This window comes from Orcinus orca, chromosome 11 (genome assembly GCF_937001465.1).
Source record: "Orcinus orca chromosome 11, mOrcOrc1.1, whole genome shotgun sequence".
In the NCBI taxonomy this organism is placed as follows: domain Eukaryota; kingdom Metazoa; phylum Chordata; class Mammalia; order Artiodactyla; family Delphinidae; genus Orcinus; species Orcinus orca.
This window is the reverse complement of record NC_064569.1, coordinates 56194236-56209445: the sequence shown is the minus strand read 5'-3', so window position 1 is coordinate 56209445 and position 15210 is coordinate 56194236. Positions and strand designations below refer to the sequence as shown.

Genomic DNA, 15210 nt, shown 5'->3' with positions numbered 1-15210 from the left:
TCCATCCACTACAAACTCATTTTAAAAGGCCATCATTACCCTAATACCAAGGCAAGATAAGAACACTACAAGAAGAGACAATTACAGGTCAAGGTCAATATCCCTGATGAACATACATGCAAAAGTCTTCAACAAAATATTAGCAAACTGAATTCAACAATACATTAAAAGAATCATATGTCATGATCAAGATGGATTTATTCCTGGGATAAAAGAATGGTTCAATATATGCAAATCAATCAATGTGATACACTCCACTAACAAAATGAAGGATAAAACTTATATGGTCATTTCAATAGATGGAGAAAAAGATTTTGACAAAATTCAACATCCTTTCATGATGAAAACTCTCAACAAATTACGTCTAGATAAAATATACCTCAACATAATAGAAGCCATATATGACAAGACCACAGCTAACATGTACACTTAATGATGAAAAGCTGAAAGCTCTTCCTCTAAGGTCAAGAACAAGACAAGACATGCCCACTCTCCCTGTTTCTATTCAGCACAGTACTGGAAGTCCTAGACAGAGCAACTAGACAATAAAAAGAAATAAAAGGCATCCAATTTGGGAATGAAAAAGTAAGACTGTTTCTGTTGAAGATGATATCTTGGATACAGAAAATCCTAAAGACTCCATCAAAAAATAGAACTAATAAGTGAATTCAGTAAAGTTGTAGGATGAAAAATCAACTTACAGAAATAAGCTAGTTTCCATACACTAATAATGAACAATTTGAAAAAGAAATAAAGAATCCCATTTACAATAGCATTAAAAACAAAAATACTTAGGGATAAATTTAACCAATGAGGTGAAATATCTGTACACTGAAAATTATTAGACATTGGTGAAAGAAATGATGAAGACACAAATAAATGGAAAAATATCCTGTGCTCTTGGATTGGAAGAATTAACATTGTTAGCACGTCCATCCTACTCAAAGCCATCTATAGATCCAATGCAATCCCCGTCAAAATTCCAATGGCATTTTTCACAGAACTAGAAAAACTAATCATAAAATTGGTACAGAACAACAAAAGATCCCAAATATTCAAAGCAATTCTGAGAAATAACAAGGCTGGAGGCATCACACTTCCTGATTTCAAACTATAATACAAAGCAGCTATCATAATCAAAACAGTATGGTACTGGCATAAAAATAGATACATAGACCAATGGAACAAAACTGAGAGCCCAGAAATAAACATACACATACGGTCAATTAATATTTGACAAGGAAGTCAAGAATACTCAATGGGGAAAAGATAGTTTCCTCAATAAATGGTGTTGGGAAAATCTGATATTCACATGCAAAAGAAATTGGACCTCTATCTTACACCACTTACAAAAATTAACTCAAAATGTGTTAAAGACTTAAATGTAAAACGTAAAATTGTAAAACTACTAGAAGAAAACAGGGAAAAATCTCCTTGTCTTGGCAACCATATTTTGGACAAGACCAAAAGTACAATCCACAAAAGCAAACAAACAAACAAAACAAACAAAAGTGGGACTACATCAAACCAAAACTTCTGTGTAGCAAACGAAATAACCAACAAAATTAAAAGGCAATCTACTGAATGGGAGAAAATACTTGCAAGCCATATATACCTGATAAGGGTTTAATATTCAAAATATATAAGGAATACATACAACTCAATAGCAATAAACAAATATTCCAGTTTAAAAATGGGCAGAAAACCTGAATAAATATTTTTCCAAAGAAGACATACAAATGGGCAACATGTACAAGAAAAGACACTCAACATTACTAATCATCAGGGAAATGCAAATAAAAACCACAATGAGATATCACCTCACACCTGTTAGGATGGCTATTATCAAAAAGACAAGAGAGAACAAGGATCTGGAAAAAAGGGAATCCTTCTGTTGGTGGGAATGTAAATTGGCATAGGCACCATGGCAAACAGCTTGGAAGTTATACAAAAGTTAAAAATAGAACTACCATATGAATATGATCCAGCAATCCCATATCTGGGTATATGTCCAAAGGAAATGATATCACTATCTCAAAGAAATATCTGCACCCCCATGTTCATTACAGCATTATTCACAATAACCAAGATATGGAAACAACCTAAGTGTCCATCAGTGGATGGATGAAGAAAGTGTGTGTGTGTGTGTGTGTGTGTGTGTGTGTGTATATACATATGTATTATTCAGCTATGATAATGAAGGACATTTTGCCATTTGTGAAAACATGGATGGACCTCGAAGGAGTCATACTAAGTGAAGTAAGTGAGACACAGAAATATAAGTACTGTATAACATCACTTATATGTGGAAACAGAATAGATTGGTGGTTGCCAAAGGTTGAGATAGTGGGGGAAATGAGGGAATGTTGGTCAAAATGTACAAACTCAGTTTAGGATGAATAAATTCTGGGGATCTAATGTGCAGCATTGTGACTATAATTAACAATACTATATTATATACTTGAAAGTTGGTAAGAAAGTAAATCTTAAATGTTCTCACCACACACACACACAAAATGTAATTATATGAAGTGATGTGTATGTCAACTAACCTTATTGTGGTACTCATTTTGCAATACATAAGTTTATCAAATCATGACGTTGTACACCTTAAACTTACCCTGTGCTGTATGTCAATTTTATCTCAACAAAGCTAAAAAAATGTAGCGGTATGGGAGGAGAGTTTATTTAAATAAAACAAGATTGGACGTGAATTAATAACTGGAATCTGAGTGAAATGTATAAATGTGTTTCATTACTATTCTCTCTTATTTTGTATATGTTTGAAATTTTTCATTAAAAATGTTAAAAAATAAGGGCTTCCCTGGTGGCGCAGTGGTTGAGAGTCCACCTGCCGATGCAGAGGACGTGGGTTTGTGCCCCGTTCGGGGAAGATCCCACATGCCGCGGAGTGGCTGGGCCTGTGAGCCATGGCCGCTGAGCCTGCGCGTCTGGAGCCTGTGCTCTGCAACAGGAGAGGCCACAGCAGTGAGAGGCCCGCATACAGCAAAAAAAAAAAAAAAAAAAGAAAGTTAAAAAATAAATAAATCACAAAACAAAAACAAAGCAAAAAAAAAAATCTCTTGACACAAGCTGTTCTAAATTTTCTAATTCTGGTATAGATTTTCCTTCTAAATTTGTTTTATAAAAATAAGGCAGAAATCATGAAGATAAGAATGACTTTCTATGGTTGTAAATCATAGTAAATGTCATATGACTATTTACTGTGTTTAGTAGAAAGCCTTATAGTAGAATTTTAACTGTAATATTTAGAGTCGGTCACATGGTCAGTCGATGTCCACCCAGCAGTCCAGCACAGCTTCCCAGCCATCATCTCTGACTCCTTCCCCCACAGGAAATCCGTCACACAGTGCTGTCAGTTCAACATCCTAAATCTCCTGGATCTACCTACTTCTCTCCATCCTCACTGGCACTACCATACCTAATAATATTTTTAATTTCTCTTGGCAACTGGCTCCCTTTTTTCCTCCCTCTTTTAAAAAAATGTTTGCTTGATACAGTAATTTGTGATTTAGCTCAAACCAAAGCAGACAGTGGAGAATGATATTAATGTCCCCTCTAAACCACAGTCAGTTCTTTCTGCCATGTCTCCCCACAGGACTTTTAATGCTGCTAATGGCATAGAAGCGATCGCTGCAATTGTCCAGTTATGTGTCAATAATGATGAAAAGCCAGCTCTGATTTCTGCAACTCAAATATGACAACACCATACATCTTCCCAGTAGATTCAACGGGAATGAAGATAATTCATGTGTTTTCCTATCTAAGAGGAAATAGAGGTGGAGAGGGAATTTACTACTACCTTCCTGATAGTAATGATGGCCCTGACTTTATGGATCCAATCGGAGGTTACCAAAAAAATTAATTTCTAGGACATGTTATTGGGATTGCTTCTTATTAAAAGACTTCTGATTTCTTGTCCTCTATCATCACAGTAAAGTCAGTACAAATATGTTCAAAAACATAATCTAGAGTTTTCTGAAAATAACCTTTTCAATGCAAGTGGTGAGGTCTCCATGGGTTCATTTTAACCACGAATGTGCACCTAGATGCCTCAGGACCTTTTTCTAAGTGTCCAACTCGCAGATAGAGGTTCGTATTCGTTAGGACAGAGAAGGGCATAAGGCTGGGGCATTTTGAAAAGCTTCCCCATCTGACACCCAGTGTTGGTTAAGAACTATTTTATAATTGAATCTAATTTAATTAATCAACTCTGTCCAGTTATTATTAACCATTTCAGATGGAATCCACTACCTCAACTAAAATGTAGCTTTATAATTGTGATGTAAAAATGATTAAACCAGCTTGCCACCAAAAATTGCTCATGAGATTGGGTTTGGGGGCAGTGGCAACTGCTTCAAATCACATGAGAATCTTCACCCACTGTTTAAAAGACTTGCTTTGGGGTGAGGGGACTTATGGACAGCGTGAGCATATTTTTTGAAAGGACACGTAGGGCAGTTTGGCAAGTATAAGTGCACAGGAAAACAGGGAGGTGTTTGTGAAATCAGAGACATTATTTAGCTTAACGTGTGTCTCTGTTGAAGCCTCTCCTTTCACATAGCCCCCTTTACACGCTGTGCTGTAATCATATTGAACCTTGTGCCGGTCACAGAACATGGATCATGTATCCCCTCGTCTCTGCCTGCTCCCTCTGCCTAAACCAGCTGTCCTCCCTCTCCGCCCACCTTCCTTTCACTTGGTGTCATGTTTACCAGTGTTACACACCCCTGGAGACAGGGCCGGCCTCTTGTCCACAGCAGATTCTCCAGCACAGGGCAGTAACACAGGACAGACTTGAAGATTAAATGAGTGAATATTCTTACAGTGGTGATGCATGCCCTGAGGCACTCATAACCTTGCTCTCCGGTGAAATTGAAGAAAGTGGCCAAACGTCCAGTTTATTTTTTTACCTGAGGTTTTTCTCAGAAAAGCAAAGTCTATATTCCAAATTCCCTTTCCACGTTAGGAAATGCAGGTGAATTAAGGAAAGAAACACTAGTGTTCAACATCCTCAGTGCAATGGGCTAGTGACTCTCTTGTAACCAGCCACGTGGCCTCCACTGATGGAAACAGATGACCATCCCTTCAGTTCCCCTTCATCCCCTAGGAAACACTTAGACTCTGTAGAAGGCAGTTTGCAAGCTCCTGGGTCCCTTGCAGGACTGACGATAAATGAGCCCCAATGCTGGGGAGGAGCCAGGCAGTGGACTTGATTTCTCCTCTCTTTGGGAACTACAGCTTGTCCTCTGTCCAAAAACAGAGTAAGGGTAACAAAGCCTGCGAGCAAAGAATGCTTTGAGAAGTTGAAATAGGCTCTTCTTTCTTTTCCAGTGAGAGTCACAGACTTGAAAATCTCTCCTTGTGGCATCTGATGTTGCATGGACTGATGTTTTTATGATAAAATCATGGGACTAAAACAGCCTGTAATTGAGTATTATGAAAGTGATTGTCAAAGGGAGAAAAACGGTCTTTTAGCCAATGGGTGTGCCTGGCAATTGTTTAGGCTTTGGATAAACTCAGCTTTAGATCTTTGTCCAAGAGTGTACAAAGCTCACCAGGCCTTGACATGGATTTAAAAAAAAAACTAGAATCCTCAAACCAGAAAAGCAGGCTGCTGAGATGGTGCAGGAGCTCAGACTTCAGCTGAACTTCCCACAGATCCCTGGAGGTGAGCTTTCCCTCCCATGCAGAGTTCTCTTGCAAAGAGGACAACTCCTGGGCTCATTTCCCTGGATGTTGTATTTTGACCTCTGCCTTAAATGGGGAGAGCACAAGTTCATAAAACTGTTTCAAATTATGTGTTTTAATTGTTGCCCTTTGTTTGCTTTAGAACTCTTGCTTAATTTTTGTTATCTCAGTTTAACTGTAATTTTCTGTGGAAGGGCTTGAGTCCTTTGACTGAGGCAAGTTTCCAGTTGAACTAACACATGGCACCGTTTATTGTAATTCTTTGATTTCTTCTCTTTCTGGGTGACCAATGAGCTCCTTTTGAGGGCAGTGTCTTAGGGCCAACTCAGTACCTGGCACACGTAGCTCAATATTCAGCTAATGAACAGAATCAATAGTTCTTTATCAAGCACCTATGATGTGCTAACCACTGTCTTAAGTACAGGGAGAAAACAATTAGATAAGGTAGACAGGATCTCTGCCCTCATAGAGCATGTTTCCTTAGTGGGGAGATTGGCCAAGAGCAAGTAAACCAGAAGTATATGATATAGTTTTAAGTTGTAATTAGCACCAGGAAGGAAACCATTGAAAGAGAAAATAATTGTTACTATCTTAAGCCATTGCTATAGATTTGGTCTATTTTATCTTTGAGAGCACTGGGAAAAAATAAAATAACAGCATCAAGTGGAAAAGTATATTCTCATCCTGAAAAAGACAGGTAACCCAATGGAAAACTGGGCAAACAATTCATAGAAGGAGAAATCTGAATAGCTAACATAAGAAAGAGATGCACAACTTTGTTACTCATCAGAGAAAGACAAATTAAAACAGTAAGATACCACTTTACCCCAATTAGGATTGAAAAATTTAGAAAGTCTGATAATGTCAGGTGTTGATGAGGATACAGAGAAGCAGTCAACCTCATGTGCTGCTGTTATGAGTTGGAGCTGACCAACAATCTGACAGCATTTCATAGAATTAAGGCTGTGTGTATCCTATACCCCACCTCCAGTATGCGTGCCAGAGAAAACCTCCCACAGGTTCACAAGGAGGCCTGTGTGAGAACGTTCATCACTGCACAGTTGTGGTCAGCAGAGTTGGAAGAGGCCATCACTCGAGGAGGAGAACGTAAGGACATATGCCAAGGAATTCCACGTATCAGACTCTGAGCAGATGTATATAATTCAAAGAAATTTAAAACAGATTCAAAAACAACACTAATAATGTTCCAGAAAGCCTGACTATCCAAGGATATATATGAAACACATTAGCGTGGCTGCCATCGTTGTGGGGAGTTGGATGGAAGAGGAAATGAGAATGCAGAGAAGAAAAAATGTAATGAAGGAAAAGAGCAGTACAAAGAAGAGGGTAGTACCTCCACTCTAAAGTTCCAATAATAAAGAGGAAAGAGGAAAATCTACTGGAGGAAAAAAAAAAAAATGAAAGAGATTTCACATCTTGAGAGCTACCACTCTAGTCCAAAGTTTATTTACTTACTCTCAGTGCTCTTACTCAGTTTGAGTAGCTTGAAGGCAGTGACAGACTCTGAATATCTGAGACTGAGCTCAGTAGACTGGGAACTTCATGGATGAAGCCCAAGGGAACTAAACTATACCTACAGGGAGGAAGCAGTTCTGACCTAGTGGCCAGATTTCACAGGTGAAGAAAAGACAGCATCATCAGAAAGGGACTGAAGTATCCTTAAACACTTTATAAGAAATTACTAAAAAATAGTCTCTTTGAAAACTCTGGCATAAGTTCAGCCATTTTAACTAAATTCCACTTTGGTAAATAAAATGTGAAATTCCAGGTACTCAATCATTGAAGGCCTGAATAAACGGGGCTATCTGATGTTCAAAGCATTGCCATCACCTTCTGACACAATATTTAAATTGCAGTTTTAGATGTCTGGAACAATTATCCTTTTCCCAACATTTTATAACTAAAATTTCCAAGCATACAGAAAAGTTTTTAAAAAATTGTAGAGTAAATGCCCATATACCCCCCCACACGTAAATTCCACAATTAGCATAGTGCTCTATTTCCTTTATCACACGTCTCTCCATCTGTCTGTCCATCCATCAACCCATCTTGTTTAAATGCATGGAAAAAAATAAATAGCAATTACTTTTTAAGAAGACATAACTACAGAAAGAAATTTTCCAAGAAAACAATAAATGGCATATTTCTCTCTAAAATTTAGAAACAAGAGAATTTTCTCCCTGCTGCCAGTGTAAGAAGTTCCTGGGAAAGAAGATGATCTACAAACAGGTGATCAGTTGTTAAAATATCCAGGGTTGGTTTTAATAGCATATTAACTCTAATCCTTCGGCTTGGAGTCAAATCAATCAGTGAGTGCAACAGGGAATACTAACCTCCTGTGGGGAACATCACTGCAACTAATGAATGAATTTTATTTCCTCTCTTGATGAGAAAAGAAGGGACTTTTAAACTAACTGCTGAGTAGGACCTTTAAAAAAAAACCATTTAGATTCTGGTCTGGCTATATGAACTTAAACTAATATAATTTTTTATAACTCAGTTTTTCTATATTTAAAAATGAAAAATAGTATTTGTCACTCTATAAAAAAAAATAAGTCATTTCAGAGACACCCAAAGTGGTGGTATCTTTGAGCGGCACCTGAAAAAAATGTATTAACGATTAACCATTTATCAGTTATACTGTGTTGTGGACTTAAAAGTTGTGGTCCTAAGAAGATCTGCATTAAAAAAAATTCATTTATGAAAGCAACTGCTTCATTGGGGGAAAAAGTGATTAAGGTAGAATTTCAACTCACCACACTAAAGTTAGTTTACTGTAGAACTGTAAAGAATAAAATAATTTGTTTTGAATAGCTTTAAAGATGACCTTATAATCCCCCACACTGGCTGAGCCAAGTTCTGGACAAACTTTTATCTGATGCTGAAATTCATGCTCTTAAACTGGTGTGCCATGTACGATCAGGGAATTTTTAATCATCAAAGAGATTTCGGTGAGGTTCATTTTCCTCCCATCTCCTCCATCTCCTCCCCATTTCCTTATCGATCCTCTCTGCCCACTTGGCTTTTTGACACTGTGTTTGCCCCATGTTCTCCTCCTACCTTCACCCAATCCTCAGCCTTCCCAGGGCCTCTCTTTCTCCTATAGACCCTCCTGGAAGTGTTCTGCTGTCTTTAGCCCTCTTTGTTTCTCATCCTATATGAACTCGAGCGCCTGCTGGGCCAGGCAGGTAACAGGAAGCAGAGGGCTTCCCTGGTGGTGCAGTGGTTAAGAATCCGCCTGCCAATGCAGGGGACATGGGTTCAAGCCCTGGTCCGGGAAGATCCCACATGCCACGGAGCAGCTAAGCCCGAGCACCACAACTACTGAGCCTGTGCTCTAGAGCCCGTGAGCCACAACTACTGAGCCCATGCGCCACAACTACTGAAGCCCACGTGTGTAGAGCCCGTGCTCCGCAACAAGAGAAGCCATGACAATGAGAAGCCCACGCACCGCAAGGAAGAGTAGCCCTCGCTCGCCACCAACTAGAGAAAGTCCACGCGCAGCAATGAAGACCCAACGCGCCAAAAATAAATAAATAAAATAAATAAATTTTTTAAAAAAACAAAAAAAACCCAGGAAGCAGAGATGTGAGGCTGCCGAAGCCCCTCTGGGGGAGTCGCTGCTCAGCACCACGTCACCAGATCTGATGTTTCAAGGGAACTGGAAATCCACAATGTGTGTGAAGATCTCCTAATTTTTAAAGGTAAGCAACACATTTGAAAATTTTTAAAACACCGTGAGGGAAAAACGTCTGCAGGCCAGACTGGGCCACAGGCTTCCCATCTGTGACCTGTGTCCATGACCTTTTCCTTATGAATTAATATCTTCACCCCTGTCTGTAGCTCCCCCTTGACCCCCAACTTCTCTCTCATGTTCCACACTCCCAGTCACCTCTGGATGTTTTCATCTGAATGTTCAGCTGACATCTCAAACTCGAAACTGAACCCATCTTTTCCCCTAGAAAATCACTTCTCCTTCAAACTCCCCTATGTTGATAGAACCACGTCTCTTCCTTTCACTGAGATTCAAAAACTCATGCATTAACATAAAGTCTTATTGAGAACCCACGAGGTATCAGATACTGTTCTAAACAACACAGGATTGACAAGACACATTCTCTGGCCTCAAGAAGCTCACAGTCCAGTGGAGGAGATACCAAATAGAGAATGACAACACAATGTGATGCATACTCTAGAAGCTGTCTATCCAGAGGCCTAAGGCAGTGTGAGGACAGGAGTATCCAGGCATCACGGAATTCATTCACTCAATCCACCAAGATATGTTGAATTCCTCCAGTACTCTAAGCCCTGGGGTTAATTGGAGGTACAGTTTTGAAAAATATAGATTTTTTTGTTCTCATACAACTACCCAGGGAGACTGGCAAAAAACAAGTAGGCAAATAAACAAGATCATTTCCGTTAGGGACAGAAGTCTCCAGGCTGCTGTGAGCAAGTTTGCAGTGTATCCCCTGCACAGAGACCCAGCTGAGGGGGAGGACGAGGTCTGCGCCAGCCAGAGGGAGCTCCTTTTTCTAATTACTGCAAAGGCACTCTACACCCTCGCGGTGGCCCTGGATCTTACAAAGTGAAATCCGAGTGCCATGGAGACTCTTAGACAAGGTGGTCAGGGAAGGTCTTGCTTTGCAATCCAAATGATGAGATCATCTGAAGGGAGAGTCTTCGTGGCAGAGAACAATCAACAGAACAGCTCGAGGCAGAAACAAACTTGGAGTGTGAGGAACAGAAAAAAGGCTGGCGGGGGAGAAGCTAGGAACAAGACTGTGCGTGTGTGCGCAGACACATCATATTCTGAAGGTGTTTGGGGGTTGGGGGGTATGAGTGTTAGGAAATGAGTCAGAAAGAGAAGATTCCATCCAGATTGTGGAGGGTTATGATAATAAGCCAGTGAAGAGCCAAAACTGGGAAAGGGAGATTATAGGATCAGAGATTCGTTTTGTTTTGTTTTGTTTTTAAGGAAAATGATTCTACTGGCAGCTAGCTGGTCAGTTAGGAGGTTGTTATAATAGCTAGGAATAAAAATGGAGAAAATAAAGAGAATAAAGAAGGAATGTGATATACAAGAGATAGTACCTAAGTAAGAACAGCAGGACTTGTCTAACTGGACCCCATGGATGAGAAAAAGGAAGGCTTGGGAGGCCTCTTGTGATGCTCTCCCCACTGCCGCCAGCTACACCCTCAGTCCCCACGGTCCACCAATGTCTTCCTTCCCTTGTCTCTCAATCTCCCCCCTTCCTTTCCATCTGAGAACACTTGCCTAGTCTCCAGAGAGCCTCTCTCCTTCCTCTGAACTGATGCGGCACTTTATGCATCCCACAGGTTTATTATGTCTCACGTTGTAACTTAGAGCATTATTTCTTGTGTACCTGTCACGTCATCCTGCTTAGACTGTCAGCTACTTGAAGATAGGAACCAAGTGTTATTTACCCTTTCATGACTCAAATAGACAATCTCTGCCACATTATGGTTGCAGGAAAAATAGAATCAATGAGTAAAAAGTAGCCACATACTAAGTTATGGCAGGGCGGCTTGTGACATGCAGTCTTAGAAACACGCACATACAGATTATTCAAGGCTAGTGAATGATAAGATGAACCTCATCTTTACATAGACTCGGTTGTGAATTTGTTTAAGGCAGTTCTTCCATTTATTGTGTGCATTTTTCTTACACCAAGCACACCTAATAATAACGCTCAGGAATGTAACCACCTGTTCCCAAATAATCACAGAAACAAATTGTAAAAGTTGCCAAGTAAAGAGATAGATGAACACGCCAAAAAGCAGAGCCCCAGTGGTCGAATGCAGGAGGAGACGATGGTGTCCACTCTAAGGCCCCCTTGCTCTCAGTATCAGCCCCGAGTCCTTTCACTCTACCTCCCCTGGCTGAGCTTTCACTGGGCCACGCGAACCATGAGAAATTTATGAGAAGCAGTAAATCACCCTGTATAAGAGAAGTTTATCTTGCAAGGTTATTTCTCCTGTTAAGAAGAGAAAAAAGTGGGTTGTACCAACTTTGGCTGACATCTCTGATCTCCAGCGTTCGCTGGTTGTATGGACAGCCTGTAAAGATCCAGCCATTCTCTTTCCTATTTCGGCACCACGTTGCAAAGTACATGTGGAAATGATACAGCAGTCACGGAGCACAACATTTTAACATTTCCATGTTCTAGTTTGCATTTTAGCTTCAATGAGAATTTCCTTATAAAAAAGAGACATTTGGAGGAAGAGAACTGGAGTGCAGAGGGAGAGACTGTATCTTAATTGGATCTCCACCTGTTACTATAGCACACAAAGCCCGGGAAATCCTAGCGAAGGTCTTGAAAACCAACAGCCCTGGGCGTGGCAATCAAGGTTGCCATGGCGCCCACGTGAATAAGGAAGAGTCCAGGAAAGCAAGAGGTTATCTGTACATCTTTCTTATCAGTTAACAAAGAGCACGGGACAACAGGAGCCACATACCCTGCGTTCTTAATGAGAGAATAAAGGGTATTCTGGGAAGTACTTATAATGTAGAAGAGGGATATTCCACAGTGTTGAGGATTAAACCAGCAATTGAAGTCTATCCACAGAAGTGAGCCAAAGAAGAAAGCCAGCCTTCGGAGTATGGAGGTGTGGCCTTAGTGACGTCACCATAGATTGTATCACTACAAGATCCTGTTACTAAGAGAATCGCCCCTTTTCCATTCTGGACTCCTGTCAGTTTTACTTATTTATAAACTCAGTGCCCCCTTGGCATGGATTGCTCCTCAGGTGATGAATGAACCTGGCTGCCTGGAACGGGAATGCCACGCCCCGCTTTCCCAGGTCTCTGCACTTGGCTTCCTAGGAATGAACTTCAGGTGTAACCTCCCCTGGGAAAGTGAGGGGTTGGCCCTCAGAACTCCTGTTGCTAATCATCTTGACTGTCTCCCTTCAACTCACCTGGGAACGGGAAAACACTGGGCCAGGGGAGAACTAATTATTTTGCTGAACAGTGACAGTCCTAAGGCCCCGAGCCGGCGTTACCCACACAGGAAACATAGAAATCTCTTTCCTGAGTGTTCTAGGGAAGGGCCACACCCAGAAGTGATACAGCTGCTACCAGATGAAACCCCAAGAGCCCCACCTTGGCCGCCTGGTGACACACTCCCAAGGCTGTACCCTGAGGCTGACAGCTGTGCCTCTGCTCTTTTCTCTCAACCTAGGAAGCTTATGAAAATGCAAGAGAATGAGGGTGACTTTATTTTACAGATACCTCTGAATATAATATTTTAGTATATATAAAATAGTTTATATTTTAAGCAAATTACATAAAAAACTTGTGTTTTATTATTAAAAATAAATTTCTGGGGAATTCCCTGGTGGTCCGGTGGTTAGGACTCAGCGTGCTCAGTGCTGGGGCCCAGGTTCGATCCCTGGTCAGGGAACTAAGATCCCACCCGCTGCATGACATGGCCAAAACAATTATTTTAGTTAAAAAAAGATAAATTTCTGATGGTAACACCTCTCAAGCGAAGTGATAGCCTTGCTGTGAGAGACCAAAGAATTTCTTCTGTGGAGGATGTGGTCCTGGGAGACAGGAGGAAGTAACTTGACTTCCGCCACTTGGCCCTTGCGGCCCAGTGAGCAGGCCATCCGGCGCTGTTATCGAAGTATTTGTTGTCCAAGAGCTTGTAGGTAGAAGACTGTGGAAGGGCCCAACATGCAGACATACCCGCTACCTTGCTACTCCAAGTGTGCCTCGCTGACCAGCAGGACTGGCAAAACTGGCTTCACCTGGAGACTGGTCAGAAACTCAGGATCTCAGGTCTCACTCCATTCTTGCTGAACTGGAATCTGCATTTTAATAACTCCCTTACTGATTCGTGTACACTTTGAAGTTTGGGAAGTACCGCCCCGAGGAACTGACAAATTACGAATTAGTCTCCACTCACACATCTCTACCTACTGCCCTGAAATCCCCGTGCCTATCAGCCTTCCCTCCAGCATCAAATATAATAACGGGACATAAAGCAAATCAGCCGCAGAGTGAATCTGCAAACCTCGCAAAAGATGCAGGTTTCACAGAATTCATAGACGTGATCTCGGAGAACCACTCAGATCACAACCAAAGCGTTGGCAAGCGAGGAAATGGCAGGCGTAGACTCCTTCACAAGCGAAGAGGAAATAATCTACAAGGATGGTGACATTCCTTCCAAAGAGAATGATTTGAATATCAAAGAATTCTGACAGGCCCTTGAGGAAAAACGATGAGGCTCATGAATATCTTTGTAAAAATGACCCACTTTATGATTGTGCTGCGAGAGTTAAACATATAGTTTTGTTGAAAAACTATGCTCCAAAAAAAAAATAATATTTCAACACTTCACTCAGTCTTCAATCATTCTAAGGAGGAGCACATTGTTTTAATAACTTAAATGATATTATGTGAGAGAAATGACACTTTCGTAAGTTTTAGTTCCATTTTTCAAGCCAAAGTCTAATCAGAACTTGCTGTCACTATTTCTCCTGATGTTTGGTCCCTGTTTGAAGGGCACTTCTGCTCAGTGGACTGTCCCAGGGCCGGTGTTCCTCCCACAAGACTCACTGGATTCCAGTGCTTACTGTTGCGTAGTCCTTTTTCCTTTTTTGCTTATGAGACTTCTTTTTGGTACCTATGACCAGTGTGGGATAACTGATACCTACTTACTCCACAACTCAGTGGATGTTCCGTGCATTGTGATACCACAGAAGGGGGTTTGCCCGTGCGGTTAGAGCTCTAGGGCAGGTATCTGTTCAGGGTTACCTTATCCACCATGAGGAAGTTCTCCAGCATCTCTCCGTTTTCACAGGTGACATGGCCAACCTCCCTCACGGCTCTGGGCAGGATCTCTCGCACCTCCTGGGCGATCATTCCTAGACACAAACACTCCAACAGGTTTTGTCAGGAAAAGACCTTTCTGGAGAAAATCCTCTCAGGCCTACCTCAGAATGGGAACCCTGACAACTACACAGGATGCCTCTGCGAATAGATGCTTATCCCCCCTCAGCATTTGCTTTGATCTACGAGGCATTTAAAAAGCAAAGGAGGAATTTGGAGCCAAGGACCACTAGAGGATTAAAAGAGGGAGTGTTGTTTTCCCCACTCTTTCTTGAGACTCTGAGCCGAATGTTGGAAGGGGTTAAGTACCTTCAGATCCCTGTACACAGACATGAGGCTAGGGCATCGGCTTGATTTTCTTTCTTCTTCTGCAGGAGGGCCCTGCCCTCTAAATGGTCCTTTTTTCTTTAGAATTCCTGGACTGGAGTATAAACATCACTCTGCACTTCTCTGACCTGGACCTGCCTGTCCCGCCACCTTCCCTCTCTATCCCGATGCTGCCCAGTGCTGCCTGTCATACAGTTTGCGCTGCCATCCGCCCCTCGGCCCTCATCCCATGAGCAAGAGGCCTCCAGTGAAAGGAGACAATGTGTTCAAAATCCTCCACCAGTACCTTAGGG

The 15210-nt window shown here is 41.3% G+C and overlaps 1 protein-coding gene across 1 annotated transcript in view; it reads right to left on the bottom strand.

The window, feature by feature from the left end:
• The window catches only part of MYRFL (myelin regulatory factor like), a 115779-nt gene that overhangs the window by 23654 nt on the left and 76915 nt on the right, over nt 1-15210 (bottom strand). The window contains exon 13 of the mRNA XM_012537447.3: nt 14516-14625. Within this exon, the coding sequence (XP_012392901.1) occupies nt 14516-14625 (110 nt within the window). The remainder of the gene's footprint in view (nt 1-14515; nt 14626-15210) is intronic.